Source organism: Rutidosis leptorrhynchoides, chromosome 7 (assembly GCF_046630445.1).
Source record: "Rutidosis leptorrhynchoides isolate AG116_Rl617_1_P2 chromosome 7, CSIRO_AGI_Rlap_v1, whole genome shotgun sequence".
Taxonomy (NCBI): domain Eukaryota; kingdom Viridiplantae; phylum Streptophyta; class Magnoliopsida; order Asterales; family Asteraceae; genus Rutidosis; species Rutidosis leptorrhynchoides.
Genome location: NC_092339.1, coordinates 130,882,039 through 130,900,125, shown reverse-complemented (window position 1 = coordinate 130,900,125; position 18,087 = coordinate 130,882,039). Strand labels below are relative to the sequence as shown.

Here is an 18,087-nt window from a genome sequence, read left to right as displayed (position 1 = left end):
GTAAAGTGATTTATAAATAAGAACAAATTGTCAATTATTGAGAACTAGACAAAGGATAGTGGAAGATTGAATCTCATAAAGACTCGATTGATCTATTTAGTTTCAAACGTACAAAAACGTTTTCAGTTTAAAAAGAACTTTATTATTAAAACGTATATAACTTTTATAAATATCTAGAACCACTTTTGACAACTCATTACTTAACTAGTATGATAAAGATAACGATATTTATATTTTATTTTATTAAATATATATAACGATTTAAATTAATATTATATATATTTATACGCGTATTATACGTACATAGTTTTATACTTTTACTATACTTAAACTTTACCTTTACTTTATTTTTACTTTACTTTAACTTTAATAATTCACTTTAATAATTCATACTTTAATAATTCATACTTTAATAATTCACTTTAATAATTCATACTTTAATAAATCACTTTAATAATTCATACTTTAATAATTCACTTTAATAATTCATACTTTAATAATTCACTTTAATAATTCAAAAATATATTATAAATAGAATTCAATAGGTTTCATTATTTCATAGAAACTTGAAAATATTTTTCTCTAAACTCTCTCAATCGATTTACATATATATTTACTCCGTATTATTTCAAGATATTATTAGTATACATAAAATATTACGACGGAGTGCTGTCCGAGTGATTTCGAAATTGTTTTTCGAGTAGGATAGGATTAAGGAAATTATGGGTTATAGCTATGGAGGTGATTGAGTATGGTTCATGGGTATGCTCGTGAGGTCAATATAGTGTTTATCATTTCCGTTGCGTCTACGTACCTTTCCTGCAATATTGAATCTCAATATTGATACGTGAGTACTCATAATTTAACTTTTACATACTAATAGTGTATCCCTGACTAGTGCTCGAGTATTTAGGATTATGCATGCTTGTACTTTTGATATTGCCCTTAGACAGGTTAGGTTGAATCTTAAATTAGTTACACTTACGGTTGAGATAAGGTATAAGATATGCATGTCCTTGGAAAGCTAGCGAAAAATTAAGAACTTTTCCTTTAGATATCGAATGGTTTCGATGAACGGATTAGAAGTTATAATCAATTGAATTTTTGATATTTTTATTAAAAATGATTATTATTATCGTCGTTTTTATCGTCGTTCTAGTTTTATCTTATTATTATCATTATTATTATCTTTATCAATAAAAGGGATTTATCATTAAAAATTGTTATTTTTTATTATTATTACTATCGTTATTATCGTTAAAGTTATAATTAGTATTATTATTATTATCCAATTATTATTATTATTATTATTATTAGTATCATTATTATTATTATTATCATTATTAATATGTATATCATTATTTAAAAATGGTTATTGTTATTGTTATTATTATTATTACTATATTATCATTAAGATAATTATTAGTATTATCATTAATAATGTTATAGTAACTATCATTATTAATATTAGTGTAATTAAAACAAATATTTGTAACACCTAATTATTTTGATTACTATTATTATCATTATTATGAACACGATATAAAAGACGATTAAAAGCTATTAAACGAAACGATTAGGAAATAATGAGTAAGAGTATCATGATGAAATTAAAATATTATAAGATATTGATTTAGATAAAATTATCGTTCTTATTATTTTTATCATTACTATTATTATTAAAAGTATCGTTAGTATTAAAACTATCATTTTAACAAAAATTATCATTTTAATAGAAATGTCATTGTTACTCTAAAATATCATTATTATTATTATTTTAAATAGAATTATTATTTTAAAGATAATATTAAAAATTATCGTAAATATTAAAGTTATCACAATTAGAATTATCGTTTTATCATAATGTCATCTTAGTAATTATAAATATTGATATTTTTATAATAATAATTATTATTACAAAATAATACAACTTTTACTTACTATCATTATAGATATTATTTTATCAAATAAATATGTGATACAAATATATTTTACTACGTGTAATAACTTACTTTAATAATACCTATCATATTATCTTTATAATATTAAATGAACCCTATAAATTTTATTACTTAATATATACAAAAGTATATTTTATTATATAAATTTAATATAAAATTTTATTTATTAATAAATAAATTATTTTATTTACTCTAACAAATCTTTTAAAAATATTTAAAAATATAAAACGACGATATTTAAACTATATATTAATCATGTATAGATTTTTGGAAATTATTTTGAGTCAAATTTACTTTTGTTGACTTTTGCATATTAGTCTCGAGCATTAGGATAGTGGTACACTATGACTTGACCTAATTTGTTAGACAAATATTGACCAACACATAAATATATATAATTAATTTAGGTTCGTGAATTCGAGGCCAACCTTGCACTTGTTCAATGACGTTATATGTATTTTTACTACGAAATACAGTATGGTGAGTTTCATTTGCCTTTTTACCCTTTATATTTTTGGGACTGAGAATACATGCGCTTTTATAAATGTTTGACGAAATAGACACAAGTAATTGAAACTGCATTCTATGGTTGAATTATCGAAATCGAATATGCCCCTTTTTATTAAAGTCTGGTAATCTAAGAATTAGGGAACAGACACCCTAATTGACGCGAATCCTAAAGATAGATCTATTGGGCCTAACAAACCCCATCCAAAGTACCAGATGCTTTAGTACTTCGAAATTTATATCATGTCCGAAGGAGGATCCCGGAATGATAGGGGATATTCTTATATGTATCTAGTTAATGTCGGTTACCAGGTGTTCACCATATGAATGATTATTTTTATCTCTATGCATGGGACGTATATTTATGAGAACTGGAAATGAAATTTTTGTGGTCTATTAAAATGATGAAAATAAATGATTATGATAAACTAATGAACTCACCAACCTTTTGGTTGACACTTTAAAGCATGTTTATTCTCAGGTGTTAAAGAAATCTTCCGCTGTGCATTTGCTCATTTTAAAGATATTACTTGGAGTCTTTCATAGCATATTTCGAAGAACGTTGTATTCGAGTCATTGAGTTCATCAAAGATTATTATTAAATCAATTTATAGTTGGATAGTGGATATTATGAAATGGTATGCATGCCTGTCACTTTTCGATGTAAAGAAAGTTTGTCTTTTAAAAACGAATGCAATGTTTGTAAAATGTATCATATAGAGGTCAAATACCTCGCAATGTAATCAACTATTGTTATTTTATAATATCATTATTATTATTATTTTAAATAGAATTATTATTTTAAAGATAATATTAAAAATTTTCGTAAATATTAAAGTTATCACAATTAGAATTATCGTTTTATCATAATGTCATCTTAGTAATTATAAATATTGATATTTTTATAATAATAATTATTATTACAAAATAATACAACTTTTACTTACTATCATTATAGATATTATTTTATCAAATAAATATGTGATACAAATATATTTTACTACTTGTAATAACTTACTTTAATAATACCTATCATATTATCTTTATAATATTAAATGAACCCTATAAATTTTATTACTTAATATATACAAAAGTATATTTTATTATATAAATTTAATATAAAATTTTATTTATTAATAAATAAATTATTTTATTTACTCTAACAAATCTTTTAAAAATATTTAAAAATATAAAACGACGATATTTAAACTATATATTAATCATGTATAGATTTTTGGAAATTATTTTGAGTCAAATTTACTTTTGTTGACTTTTGCATATTAGTCTCGAGCATTAGGATAGTGGTACACTATGACTTGACCTAATTTGTTAGACAAATATTGACCAACACATAAATATATATAATTAATTTAGGTTCGTGAATTCGAGGCCAACCTTGCACTTGTTCAATGACGTTATATGTATTTTTACTACGAAATACAGTATGGTGAGTTTCATTTGCCTTTTTACCCTTTATATTTTTGGGACTGAGAATACATGCGCTTTTATAAATGTTTGACGAAATAGACACAAGTAATTGAAACTGCATTCTATGGTTGAATTATCGAAATCGAATATGCCCCTTTTTATTAAAGTCTGGTAATCTAAGAATTAGGGAACAGACACCCTAATTGACGCGAATCCTAAAGATAGATCTATTGGGCCTAACAAACCCCATCCAAAGTACCAGATGCTTTAGTACTTCGAAATTTATATCATGTCCGAAGGAGGATCCCGGAATGATAGGGGATATTCTTATATGTATCTAGTTAATGTCGGTTACCAGGTGTTCACCATATGAATGATTATTTTTATCTCTATGCATGGGACGTATATTTATGAGAACTGGAAATGAAATTCTTGTGGTCTATTAAAATGATGAAAATAAATGATTATGATAAACTAATGAACTCACCAACCTTTTGGTTGACACTTTAAAGCATGTTTATTCTCAGGTGTTAAAGAAATCTTCCGCTGTGCATTTGCTCATTTTAAAGATATTACTTGGAGTCTTTCATAGCATATTTCGAAGAACGTTGTATTCGAGTCATTGAGTTCATCAAAGATTATTATTAAATCAATTTATAGTTGGATAGTGGATATTATGAAATGGTATGCATGCCTGTCACTTTTCGATGTAAAGAAAGTTTGTCTTTTAAAAACGAATGCAATGTTTGTAAAATGTATCATATAGAGGTCAAATACCTCGCAATGTAATCAACTATTGTGAATCGTTTATAATGTATATGAACGGGTCCTTTCATAAGGGGATTTTGTTGGTGCATAATCCCGAGTTCTATGATGTAATAAGTTCTATTTGTATTATCGTTTACATTTCAGTCGTGTATCAACATTGCCATTGATATTGTGTGTTTGAATTGATTAAGCAATGATGTAACATGGTTCGAGCTGTTTGGTTGGCAGCTCAGACCATCGACCGATGGTAGAGACCATCGGTCGAGGGACTATCACCATCGGCCGTAGGTCAGAGACCACCGGCCGATGGTCACTGTAACTTTATATATATACGGGTGTTAGGTTTCATTGTTAGGTTACACACCCCACACACCCTAGCCGTCGTTTTTCGCTGTTACTATTGTCCCAGACCATACCCCAACCGAATACACTCATCTAGGCGTCGATTCTATCAATATTTCATTGGTTAGATTGATCCCAAAGTGAAACTAGTATTCGATTCACTCTAGGTTATTGTTTTCTGCCTTTAATCTAGATACAACGTTTAATCTAAGGTCCAAGATCGTTTACATCGTTGCCAAAAACATTGATTGCGTTCTTGTCTTATCCCTGTAAAGATTTCGTGCAACCGAGGCAATCGTAGGGTCGAAATACTTTATAGAGAAAGTGAATACACGATTCAAGAACGAATTCGGCAGTCAACTTCTAACCCTTATTTCTAACAATACATATATCTGGCTATCGATTAATTTTTCTTACATGACAAATTTAAAACCTCTAACACAAACTCGGCCAAAACTTGGGATACTTGAAACTATACATCATAGCACACTCCAAATACAAATAAATCAAATACGTCAAAAGACAAACCGAATTTGGGAAAATAAAATCGAAGACTGAACCAAAACCGAAATCAAATTTGAAATTCGAACCGAAACGGAACTAAAACTTGAAATTCAGTCTTCGTTTGATTCGGTTTTCAGTTTAATCAGTTTGAAACTAAATATTGACCATCCATATCAAATTGCTCAAATATTTGATTATCATGTGATGTAGAACAAAGACGATGAGATTGAGCACTGACAAAGGAAAGCAGCAATGGAAATATGGATCAGTGGGGGATCAAGACTGATTTGGCACTTGGTGAAGCGATAGCCAACGGGATTCCATGTTTGGCTCGAGCGAGCCTTGTGACGGTTGCATGGATGAGCGAATTTGTGCATACGGCTGGAGATGGCGACATTCTTGAAAGCGTTGAATTTTCAGCTCTGATAACGCGGTTGAGAGAATGTTTAAATCGTGATAACGCGATTGAGGAAAGAGTTTTTGTTTCTTTCTGTGTTCCTGTGAGTTACTTGATTTCCCTTTTTCAGTTAGGGTAATAACATGATAATTGATATTTGATTTTGACGAGCCGTGCAAAGATCGTTAAGCCGTCAAACTTGGTCAAACTCGGCTAAAACTCGAGATTACTCAAAAAGTACGTCAAAGTCAAATTTGGTCAACATTCGAGTACTTCCTACGGCCTACAAAGTCTTGAACGAGTACTGGATGTGTTTGTCTAATAACGTTCAACCTGGTAATTCTTTTTTTTGAAGCTATATTCTATTCAACTCCAAACTATAACATCACATGATTCTCCACATACAAAGAAATCAAATACTGCAAAATACATTCAACAATGCCACATCTAATTATTGAGTTACTTGATATCCCTTTTCTGTAGCTAATAACATGATATTTTATATTTGATTTTGATGAACATAGAAACTTGTGAACCCCCGCAAAGATCAATAAGCGGTCAAAGAATTTGGTCAACTTCTGAGTACTCCCTAAGAAGTCCCGACCGAGTACTGGATGTATGTCTTGATAAGGTTCAACCGATAATTCATTTCAAGTGTATGAATGCATTTTGTATAAATACATTTTGTGAATCTAGTAATGGATAAACATTTTGTGTATCTTTATTGTAACTGGGACTGTGTTGACAAATGTATAAAATGGTGTGGATTAGATGGTGCTTAAAAACTGATCTCCAACCCAAATTAGCACTGCCTGATAGTCTGGCCTATGTTGTCAACAACCTCATGAAACGCATAAATGCTCGATTTTAGTCATTTATTTATGTCAAATGTGTTGAATTTAGATCGCTCCAAAACAATACCTTAGACACATTACCGTACTTTAAACGACAAAATCACCAAACACAACAATCGTCTAGCAAATAACGATTAATTACTAATGTCATGACAAACTCAAAGCACCAACGAACCCGACATGCAATTATAGGTACCAACACCAACCCAGGAGTCAAAGAACTAATCATAAACAGAAAACAACTAATGGTGGAGCCATCTCAATTTTAATTAAAGATTACTGTTTTGAACCTGCAAAACTTGAGAATCGAAGGACGAATTACGATTGACGGAATATTAAATTGCTCTTTCTCAGATTTAAACCGGGGATGGGGCAATCAAAAATATTTAATACAAACAATTAAAATTAATACAAACAAAAATATTTAAAGTCAAAGTTGAAAAGAAAAGACTTTCAAAATCAAAACAAGATTATTAATATGGGACACAATTTTGTATTTTTATAAGTTTTCTTTTCAAGAAAATTCTAAAATGATACATGTTTAAACTATATTTCGGTTAGCCTACAATGACACCCAACTGTCTTTGAGCTTGAGAAAGAATTAAAGGTGGCACTGGTTGTCATTTGCCAACGTGGATTTAATTGATCTGTCTATTACACGGTATGATGTAAAGGGAACATTTGAGTCAACTCAAGTTCATTCATTTTTTTATAATTTTAATATCTTAACTTAATTAAATTTTATATTTTATATTATACTAATAGTATTGTTTCTTTCTTTGAATTGGTTCAAACCATAATATAAATTTTCATGAGAACCACTAAGCCAGTTGATATTTCCTTGGTTAAAACCACAACCCAAATTGCCCCTTGCACGTATATCACTAATTTCTTCACCTTTTCAATCCCTTTATATATACACCCAAAAATGTTTAACAATCACACATCAACTTTTTCAACAATTAACAACACAAAAACTCAATCACAACTATGTCTTACTCGAATGCGTATGGAAAAGCTGATGATGCATATCAAATACGACTCGATGCACAAAGAAGAACACGAAAACGAATGGCTATCATTAGCATATCATCCGTCATTCTTGTTCTTATCGTAGTTTCGGCTGTTGTAGGAGCAACACAAAACAACAATCACAAGCATAATAATAACCAATCACAATCTCAGTCAGCTTTGACTTCGGTCAAAGCTGTTTGTGATACAACATTGTATCCTGACACGTGTTACACGTCTCTTTCACCACTTGTCAATTCGACTAATATTCAGCCGAACGAGTTACTCAAACTTGCAGTTGTAGTTGCTATAAATGAGCTAACGAAAGTATCCACTCATGTGGATCTTAAAAACTGCAGTGAATTATTAGATCTTGCACTGGATCATTTAAATGACACATTGTCATCAGCTAATAATGTTGATTTTAAGTCATTAGGATCTCTTTTAGATGATCTGATGACGTGGCTAAGTACAGCTGGCACGTATCAGCAAACGTGTATCGATAGTATTGACGAAAATGTGGCTGGTCAACTTCAAAAGTCAACCGAGTTAACAAGCAATAGTCTTGCGATTTTGACTAGGCTTTCGAGTGCTGCAAAATCGGTTAACTTGAGAAGAAGGTTATTGAGTACTAAAAAAGGTTGTGATGGAACACCAAAATGGGTGTCTGCAAAAGATAGGAAATTGTTAGAGAATACAACGCAATCGTCTGCAATGATCAAAGCCGATTTGGTGGTGGCTCAAGATGGTTCGGGGAAATACAAGAAAATTTCAGATGCTCTTAATGCTGTACCTGATAAGAGTACAACAAGATTTGTGATATATGTCAAAAAAAGGTATATACTTTGAGAACGTTAGGGTCGAAAAAACTAAATGGAACGTTGTGATGATTGGGGATGGCAAAGATTCGACAATCGTTTCAGGAAGCTTAAACAACGTTGATGGCACGCCAACGTTTCAGTCAGCAACTTTTGGTCAGTACACAACTGTCGTATTTTTTTTGTTAACTTTACAGTTTTACATTTTACTTAATACATGTACCTTTTTGTTTTACTGAAACATAGTTAAGAGCATTAAAGAACTTTATCCATCCAGAAAGTGGACTATTGATTTTTGACAACTTAAAAATGAATATAGGGCTATTAAATTGGGGCGAATGAAATAATATTTACTGATTTTTTATTTAAATTTTTGCAGCTGTGTTTGGTAAAGGGTTTATAGCTCGCGACATGGGTTTTCGCAACACAGCTGGTGCAATAAAGCATCAGGCAGTAGCGTTAATATCGGGTGCAGACTTATCAATATTCTATCGTTGTCGCATTGATGCGTTCCAAGACACACTTTACGCACACTCCAACCGCCAATTTTATAGAGAATGCAACATTTATGGGACAGTAGATTTCATTTTTGGAAATTCGGCTGTCGTTATTCAAAACTGTAACATACTTCCTCGACAACCAATGGTCGGCCAACAAAACACAATCACTGCACAAGGTAAATTTGATCCTAATCAAAACACAGGCATTTCAATCCAAAATTGCACGATTTGGCCGTATGGGAATTTGAGTAACGTTCAAACGTATCTTGGTCGACCATGGAAGAATTATTCGACTACAGTTTTTATGGAGAATATGATCGGAAGCTTCGTAACTCCGGCTGGATGGTTGCCATGGGTGGGGACCACAGCTCCAGACACCATATTTTATGCTGAGTTTGCTAATTATGGTCCAGGTGCGGTCACAAATGATCGAGTCAAGTGGAAAGGACTTAAGTTCTTAACGAATAAGCAAGCGAGTAAGTTCACCGTTAAGCCTTTTATTAACGGAGACTCGTGGATTAATGGTACCGGCGTGCCTTACAAATCTGGACTCTGATAACAGAAGCTAGAACCCTATTACGAGTCGATTTTAATTTTCACAGTTGATTTTGCATTTGGTACATTATTCACATTGATTGATTGATTGATGATTAATGGAAATTTGTAAATTTTTTTCGTACATTGCTTTTCTTTGTATGTATGCTGTTTGCTCAAACAATCGAATGGGCTTGATCGATGATTGATCTCATCAAAAATATTCTTGTCGTTCCGCGAGCTCGATATGAAGATTTTATCTCAATCATATTGAGGTCACTTACTAATTTATCTCAATTACATATACATATATAGTTTGGTTGCATATTCCTATATATGTCATATTCATCAATATGAACATAAACCAATCCGTTCACATGACTAACTTTATTCAACATGAAAAAAAAAAATTGAATATTTAATAAGTTTACTTAATCACTAAGATAAAAGTTATGTTCAAAGAAAGGTTAAAAATTTAATAATCTGAACTAATTGCTTAAGTTATGGATTGAATTAAGAGAAACAATATTCACATACAATGATAGAAGTTTTTCAGGAAAAAAAATATGAACAAAAAACTTACAATATTAATAAAATTCTAACAGCTTCAAAAATACCTATGGCTACCATCATGATCACTTGGAGTTGCCATTATCGAAGATTCATCGATCGATTCATAAACTACAGAAGCGTTTTCCATTCGATAGGCGCCAGCTTGCAAATTACTAAGCCCACCTAGTTGTTGCATTTGTTCACCTTGTAAAGGTAATCTAACTTGATTATCAAAATATTCATACCTTGAAGAACCTTGATCATGATTAACAATATCATTCCTAGAAAAGTCTATATTAACCGGACCTTTTGGTAAATTTGCAACCGAAGCCAACGCCAAGTTATCTTTGCTATCGCAACCAGTGAACCGTTGAACAAGGGCCCTAAATTCGGTTGGGCTAGCATTTAGGACAGTGGTTGGTGTTTTTCTTGAAGCCCTTGACCGTCTACGTATCGGTTTCGAATCAATCTTGCTAGTGGTGGTTGATCTTGGACTAGAATCAGTATAAAGTGGTGTGGTTGTGGAATCAGATGGTTGATCATGATCATGATCATGATCATGATCAAGAGTTGGTTGAATAATTATTGGTGAGTTTGGATATTGTTGTAACCAGTGATCAGTTGAAAATGGGCTCATGTCATGATCCATGAGTATGGGAATTAGGGTTTGTGGTTGTGGATATTGTGTTGATTATTGTTGGTGTGGTTTTATATATAGGGTAGAAAAAGCTAGTCTTGATAGACTGCTTGTATTATACCAACATAATGCAATGGCGGTTTGGAATTTTACTTGTATTATAAGCTTACAAAAAGCTAGTGAGTTAATGACCCCACAAGAGTAACGTTGTTTGTTTACAACTTACAAGAGAATATATTAAATTAAATCTTTGATTAAAACTCACTAATAATATATCTTGTTATAATTTCTTTTATTTCATTTATAGTTATAACGAGGTAGGAAGCTCATACGTGTTGTGACGGAGGTAATATTGCTTTTTTAAAAAGTAAAAAAAATATATCAGTTACTATTCACCTGGCCATTAACAATCGAATGCATGACATTTTACCTTTTAGTATAATGTGTTGTGACGGAGGTAATATTGACTTTTTAAAAAGTAAAAATAATAAAAATAAAAAAGTATCAGTTACTATTCACTTGGCCATTAACAATTAAATGCATGACATTTTACCTTTTAGAATAGTTGATGATAAAAGTTTCTATATAACGACACTTGAAATTATCAAGCGATTGAGATTCTGATTTTCTCAGCAACATATTTTGAAGTGGTAGAAAAAATAGCTGAAAATTGTTAGAAGATAACCTGATTATGCAATATACATCTACAATCTTTTACCAGGTACCAGGTAGCTTAAGCATACTTTTTTATATGTTTATCGGTTTACCCAACTTTACATGATAAACGGAATTGAAAGGGATTATCACCAAAAAGTCCATTTTTTTAACCTTTTTTGCGTGAGAGCCAAAAATTTTTTTTTTTACCAATTTGCCCTCGCAAGGCGCAAGGTGCCTTGCTCCTTTGCGACTTGCGTCCTTGCGACCTTGCTTCCACCTGGGAGCAAGGAGTAAGGCACCTTGCTCCTTTCTCCCAAGTGGAAGCAAGGACGCAAGGTGCATCTTGCTCCCTTGCTTCCACCTGGGAGCAAGGACGCAAGGTGCCTCTTGCTCCCTTGCTTCCACCTGGGAGCAAGGACGCAAGATGCATCTTGCTCCCTTGCTCCCAGGTGGAAGCAAGGGAGCAAGAGGCACCTTGCTCTCAGTTGGAAGCAAGGGAGCAAGAGGCACCTTGCGTCCTTGCTCCCAGGTGGAAGCAAGGGAGCAAGAGGCACCTTGCTCCTTGCTCTCAGGTGGAAGAAAGGACGCAAGGCGCAAGGGAGCAAGGCACCTTGCGCCTTGCGAGGGCAATTTGACAATTTTTATTTTTTTTGGGCTCTCACGCAAAAAGGGTAAAAAAAAATGGGCTTTTTGGTGATAATCCCAATTGAAATCCTCTATTGTACATGTACTATTGACATATTTGAACGCGAGAAATCATTTTTTTCATATTAAGGACGCGAATCGAATATGTTAATATAAATATGATGATGAATCGCTTACTAAAAATTTGAACTTACAATTATTAGAAAGATTTACGAACGTACTTTCGATTTCATAAGAACACTAATTATGAACTTTTATCTGAAAAATCCAGTTAAAAGTGTAGTTATCATCATTGATCAACTACCATAACCGAAAAACTAAGCTCTTTCCATTACTAACTATATCTACAGATCATGAACTCATTCCAACTAATGAAATTGTATCTTGAACCCTACACACACACACATAAATCATTGAATGTTATTTAAATTCCATATACCTAACATATAATAACATACATGTGCTTATATGTCAACATCTTCAATTAAAATGGTGTTCACATACATATATAAAGTAAACTCGTAATTTGAGACTAACTAAAAAATGATTTATGTGTGAAACATGATCTTTAAGATAGCGAAATGAACTTACAATAATGACCCTTATTTCAAGATACTTAAAAGACTGTTTTAATTGAGCTTTTTTTTTTTGTTAAAATAATGAATCTGAATCTGTATCCGATTTGAGCAAATCTATGACGATATTTTTTATGTGCCACATATATTTCGTATATATTGGGTTTGAAATAAGAAGTCAAATTTGAAATGAATGGCTTTTTGGGTCAAAGTAAAAGCAATACATCAAAGTTGAACATTGAAAATGTTGAGAAAATAGATCATTTGATGCTTCCAGGAAACAACCATTTGTATGTACTGACAATGATATTATGTCTTTTGACATGTGTTTTGGTCCTATATATCTTGACACGATTCTAATATTATTATCCCCACATAGTCAAAGGGTGTCAAAGTGTGATGATATATACACAACCAATTTTTACAAATACACAATCAAACATGCTTTACAATGTTGTACAGTACAATACTGTAAAGCATATTTGGTTGTGTATTTGTAAAAATTGGTTGTTTAGATATCACTACCCATAGTGAAATCGATATTAGTAGTATTATTATTATAATAATTATAATTATAAGTAAGTACAATATGTCAAGAAATACAAAAAAACAAATCAGTTATTGGTAAAAAATATAAAAAAATTAGAATGAACATGACAGACTTAATTAATATATATTGAAAAATAAATCTGATATCATAATCACATGTACATAAAAAAAAAAAGTTAAAGTTACAAGCTTTCTACGTTCGAATTGTTCGGAAAAACAAGTATTTTTAACTCTGATGTAAGTTGTCTATCCGGAACAATCCAAGACCATTTCTCATACCTTCCTGGCCACCCTAAATTTTGAACCTGCGACTTCTCGCAAGTGGTTCTGACGTGAACAACTAGACTATCTTAGAATGACAATAAAGAAACAGAAACAAACAAGGTGATAGTTCAGGCTCGTTTAATCCTATTTTGTTATAGATTTGATGTTGCTTTGGTGCATGAGGAATTTTCTCAATATTTGGCTTTGGAGAGAATAATAACAATAATAAGGATTTTCTAATGAAAACCAATAAATTAAATTAATACAAAAAATGAAGGTACATGAATTAGTTAGTTTCAGAAAATGATTGATTTTTATTAATGTACAAGTCTTTCTTATATATCCTAATTCATTAGTAACAACCTTTACATTAGAAAAAGTCTATTAATATAATACAATAATAATTATAAGAATAATAATAATAATTATTATTATTAAAGTAATAATAATTAATACTCTCTAATTATACCTTATGTGCTAAAAGTTATGACGGTTTCGGCCGTTTAAGGTTTTAAACATTGTCCTAATATATACTATAAAAATAACAGTTGAGGTTAGAGCTGATAAGGACCTTCCAGAGTATGTGCATGCTATGTATCCTGTTAGAAATGGTTTGCCTAGTATGGATTTGAAGGTTAAGGTGGGGTATCAATGGAGGCCTATTAGGTGTTCTCATTGTAATGTGTTTGGACATGTGTTTGCTCACTGCACTAAAAGGCCTTTGACTGAACAAGAGGTGGAGTTAAAGAATAAGAAAGAAGAAGAAGCCAGGCAAAAGGCTACTATGCAGAATGAGGTTGATGATGATGGTTGGCAAACTGTGGGTAGAAGGAATAGGGCTATTAAAGATGTTTCTGGTGCTACTGTTGTCAAGCAGCCTCCATTGCCTAATAGGAATAGCTCCAATCAAAGGTTTAGTCAAAATGGGAATGGTTTTAAGCAGAATTGGAATAGGAATAGTTTGAATAGTGATAGGAATAATGGAAGGAATACTGGAGGGAGTAATGGTGCAGGGACTAGTGGTGTTAAGGATAATAAGGGTGGTAGTCAAGCTGATGTGAAAGGAAAAAATAAAGTGGATCAAAGTGTATCAGGTCAATCTAATGGTACAAGGAAGAAGGTGGCAAGTGATAAGGCTCAAATGAGGAATGATAATCAGAAGAATTTGAATGGGAATGGCAGTTTTGTGAAGAATAATACTCAAAGGGATACAAGTGGGAATCAAGCTGGTGGAATTAGATTGATTTATAAGCAAAAAACTGATGGGAATGGTAATGTGAAGGTATCTTAATCAAAGGTGAATGATAATGTGAAAGCAACTGAAATTAAGGTGAATAATAAGAAGGTGAATGATACAGTGAGGACTTTTAATAGCTATGATATTCTAGGAGGTATGGATGTTGATGGTACTCCTGTTTTAGAGGATGAGTATGACCATGTGTGGCATTTATGGCAGTCTAAAAAGGATAAGCTAAGTGACTTGTGCCATGTAAAATGGCTACCTGATCCAGATAAAGTCAAGCATTGGGATCCTCATGAAATTCAATACTTCCTTCATCTATGCAAGTGTAGAAAGATAAATTTTGCAATGACATGGGAAGATGAGGAGGTTGCATCTGAAACTGATGATATTGCAGTTTCAATGAAATGTGATGAGATAGATAATCAAGGGGAGGTGCAGGCCGGTGGTGGCACCAACAATTCAAATGTTTCCAATGTTTAAAGTGGCATGTTGGAACATTAGAGGCTTGAATGAGCACTCTAAGGAAACTGAAATTCCAAAGTTTATTAGTAGCAGTGGTTGTAGTTAAAGACCCGCGGTTTCCCGAGGCTTTTGTAAGGGACAAATCAAATATCTAATTGTCCTAGTAATATAATTAACGAATAAATAAAAAAACAAAAATTTGATTCAAATTAAATAAATCATCTCCGATATCATGATGTAGTTTTAGGCGATCGAATTAAGAATTGTAGATGGTTATCTCAGATTTCGTTGTATTTTCTCACATATTTGACAATGTAGTTATTCTTGTAAGATGATCATGAATTGTGAATTTGTCTTGTTGTTAGTACTTTGTGCATCCCTGATAAAGTCTTCTGTCATAATTCGTCAGCCTATAATGTGTTGAAACATTATATTTGTAATAAAATGCATAATATTGTAATATTTTTTTAATTAGAAGATGTATGAAGTTAATGATTTAGTATACCTCATCCATAAAGTTGTGCATAATAGTAAGCTTTCCAACTAAAAATGACATAGAATTGTGATAACTTGACATTGCCGCTTCGTCTCCTTTATTCACAAAATCTTTCCATGTTAAAGTATTTGATATTGTGGCTTCTAAATTTCTAAAGTTTGTAGTAAGTGCAATATCTTCGTTCGTAATCTCATATGTTAAAGATTTCATTTTTTTAAGTTTAGGTCCAAAAACTTCAATATGATTGTTGATTAACTGTCACAATCAAGATTAAGTTAATTTATGTTAATCTCGAAATTGAAATATGAAAAAAGTAGTTAATATAAAACCAATAATAATAAATAAGGTAAAGAAATAGTTTCATGTACTTGCTTGTAGCATATCAGTTGGAAGTAATTCACATTATACACCGCTGAGTAGGACATATCCAAGTACCATATGTAATACTAAAGACATCAAATTTAATAGCAAATTTTTTCATATTAAATAAGCTATAGAAATGTGATAATATGTTTTCGATAATCGGTAAAATGTCGTCTTCAATGAATTCTTCAATCAATCTTCTACATAGTTGTAATATACATTGGCGATGTTCAGCAAACCAATCAATATACTTTTTGCTAAAGTTAATCGGATCTTCAGGAAATATTTAAACAAAAACTTATAAGGTATACATAGTATTGTTTTATAAAAGATCGAAGTATATAAATTATATTAAATTATGATGTACCACTATTGAGGTCTTGGTTCCTGGCAATCTGTAAATGTGATATAATACTTTAGCAATGTAATTGTAAATGGATTGAGAATTGAAAGTCATAAATTCGTATATTTTCTATTTTTTGGAGAACATGTATTAAAAAAATACCTTTTGTAGTAGTTCGTTTTTTAGTTGTATTTCCCTGTTTAGTTGTATAACGTTTTCTTCCATCTTAGTGAAGTACGTTTACAATAAAAAAATATATATATAAATTGTACGTTAATTATAACAGTTTGACATTAACAATTACTATTGTCATTCTAACAATTGGAACCTGTTTTTTTTTTGTGTTTCATAACTGCTTCTCTATTCTTTGTTTTTTTCTTTTCTTTCAGCAAATTTTAAAAAATGAAAAAATATATTACTTATATTTGACTCATGTAAATGTAGTTAGAATAAATTATTTCAATTTTTGTAATCTCATACTTTATAAGTTAATAAAACATATTATTAATGCTTTTGTCCTTTCAGAACTTCTACCAGAGTAAATATTGTGCATATATATGTGGCCTCCTACATATTATGTACTAATACTCCTCCTACCGATCTTAATTTTCTACCAGCAATTCAATCAACATATCTCGCTCCCTAAACACTAAACCCTAAACCTAAACCTTAAATCTAAACCTTAAACATGCTAAACCCTAAACTCTAAACCCTAAACAATAAACCCCAAACCCCAAACCCTAAACCTTAAACCATAAATTCTAAAATCTAAACCCTAAACCCTAACATGTAAACCATAAACCCTAAACACTAAATTCTAAACCCTATACACTAACATAGAATCAATCATTGTAACAGAGAACAACGTCTAACCTAAACCCTAAACGCTAAATCAAAACCCTAAACCTAAACTTTAAACCCTGCACCCTAAATCTAAACCCTAGAAAACTCTAAACCTTAACCCTAAACCCTAAAGTATAAACCCTAGAATCTAAACCCTAAACCTAAACCCTAAATCTAAACCCAAAACCTTACACCCTAGAAACTAAACCCTAAACCCTAAATTTAAAAACCCTAAACTCTAAACCCTAAAATTTAAACCCTAACCTAAACGCTAAATCTAAACCCTAAATCTAAACTCTGAACCCTGCATCCTAAATCTACCCTAAACCCTAACCTAAACCCTAACCTAAACCCTAAAAACCTTAAACCCTAAATATAAACCCTAGAATCTAAACCCTAAATATAAACCCTAAATCTAAACCCAAAACTTTAAACCTAAACTCTAAACCCTAAAATCTAAACCCTAAACTCCAAACGCTAAGATGAACAAAAAGTTAATTTCCCTACCCTAAGGGAAATTGAGTAAACCCTATACACTTGTTCATATAAGAACAAGTGCTATAAACACTCACGAATCAATCATTGTAATAACTAAACACATACAAAACTTTGGAAAATAAACAAATGGGCACTAATTACCACCTAATTCTGGGATTAGGATATCAACAACGCAGCTCCATAATTTATTTTACTATATTTCAAACTAAACTTTTCTAGAATTCTAGATAAAACTCAACACCATTTCTATAAATTTGCTTACAAAGAAGCATGAGACTGCCTACTGGTTTCTGATGGTAATTGGATGCAAAGCCTTGGCAACAATCTTCATGTTTG

At 31.3% G+C, this 18,087-nt stretch overlaps 1 protein-coding gene and 1 pseudogene across 1 annotated transcript; one reads left to right on the top strand and one right to left on the bottom strand.

Annotated features, from left to right (window-relative positions):
• The first annotated feature begins 7,751 nt into the window (after positions 1–7,751).
• On the top strand, positions 7,752–9,646 carry LOC139858210 (putative pectinesterase/pectinesterase inhibitor 24; annotated as a pseudogene).
• LOC139858211 (uncharacterized) lies at positions 8,379–10,924 on the bottom strand. The gene is made up of 2 exons (XM_071847062.1): positions 10,208–10,924; positions 8,379–8,439 (listed from the first exon to the last, which is right to left on the bottom strand). Exon 1 carries the CDS (start codon positions 10,823–10,825, stop codon positions 10,232–10,234), a length of 594 nt encoding a protein of 197 aa, XP_071703163.1. The 5' UTR covers positions 10,826–10,924; the 3' UTR covers positions 8,379–8,439; positions 10,208–10,231.
• Between the last annotated feature and the right edge of the window lie 7,163 nt (positions 10,925–18,087).

Bases quoted from the DNA above. Each gene is read 5' to 3' on its own strand.
- LOC139858211 (XM_071847062.1), bottom strand. From the start codon at position 10,825: ATGGATCATGACATGAGCCCATTTTCAACTGATCACTGGTTACAACAA.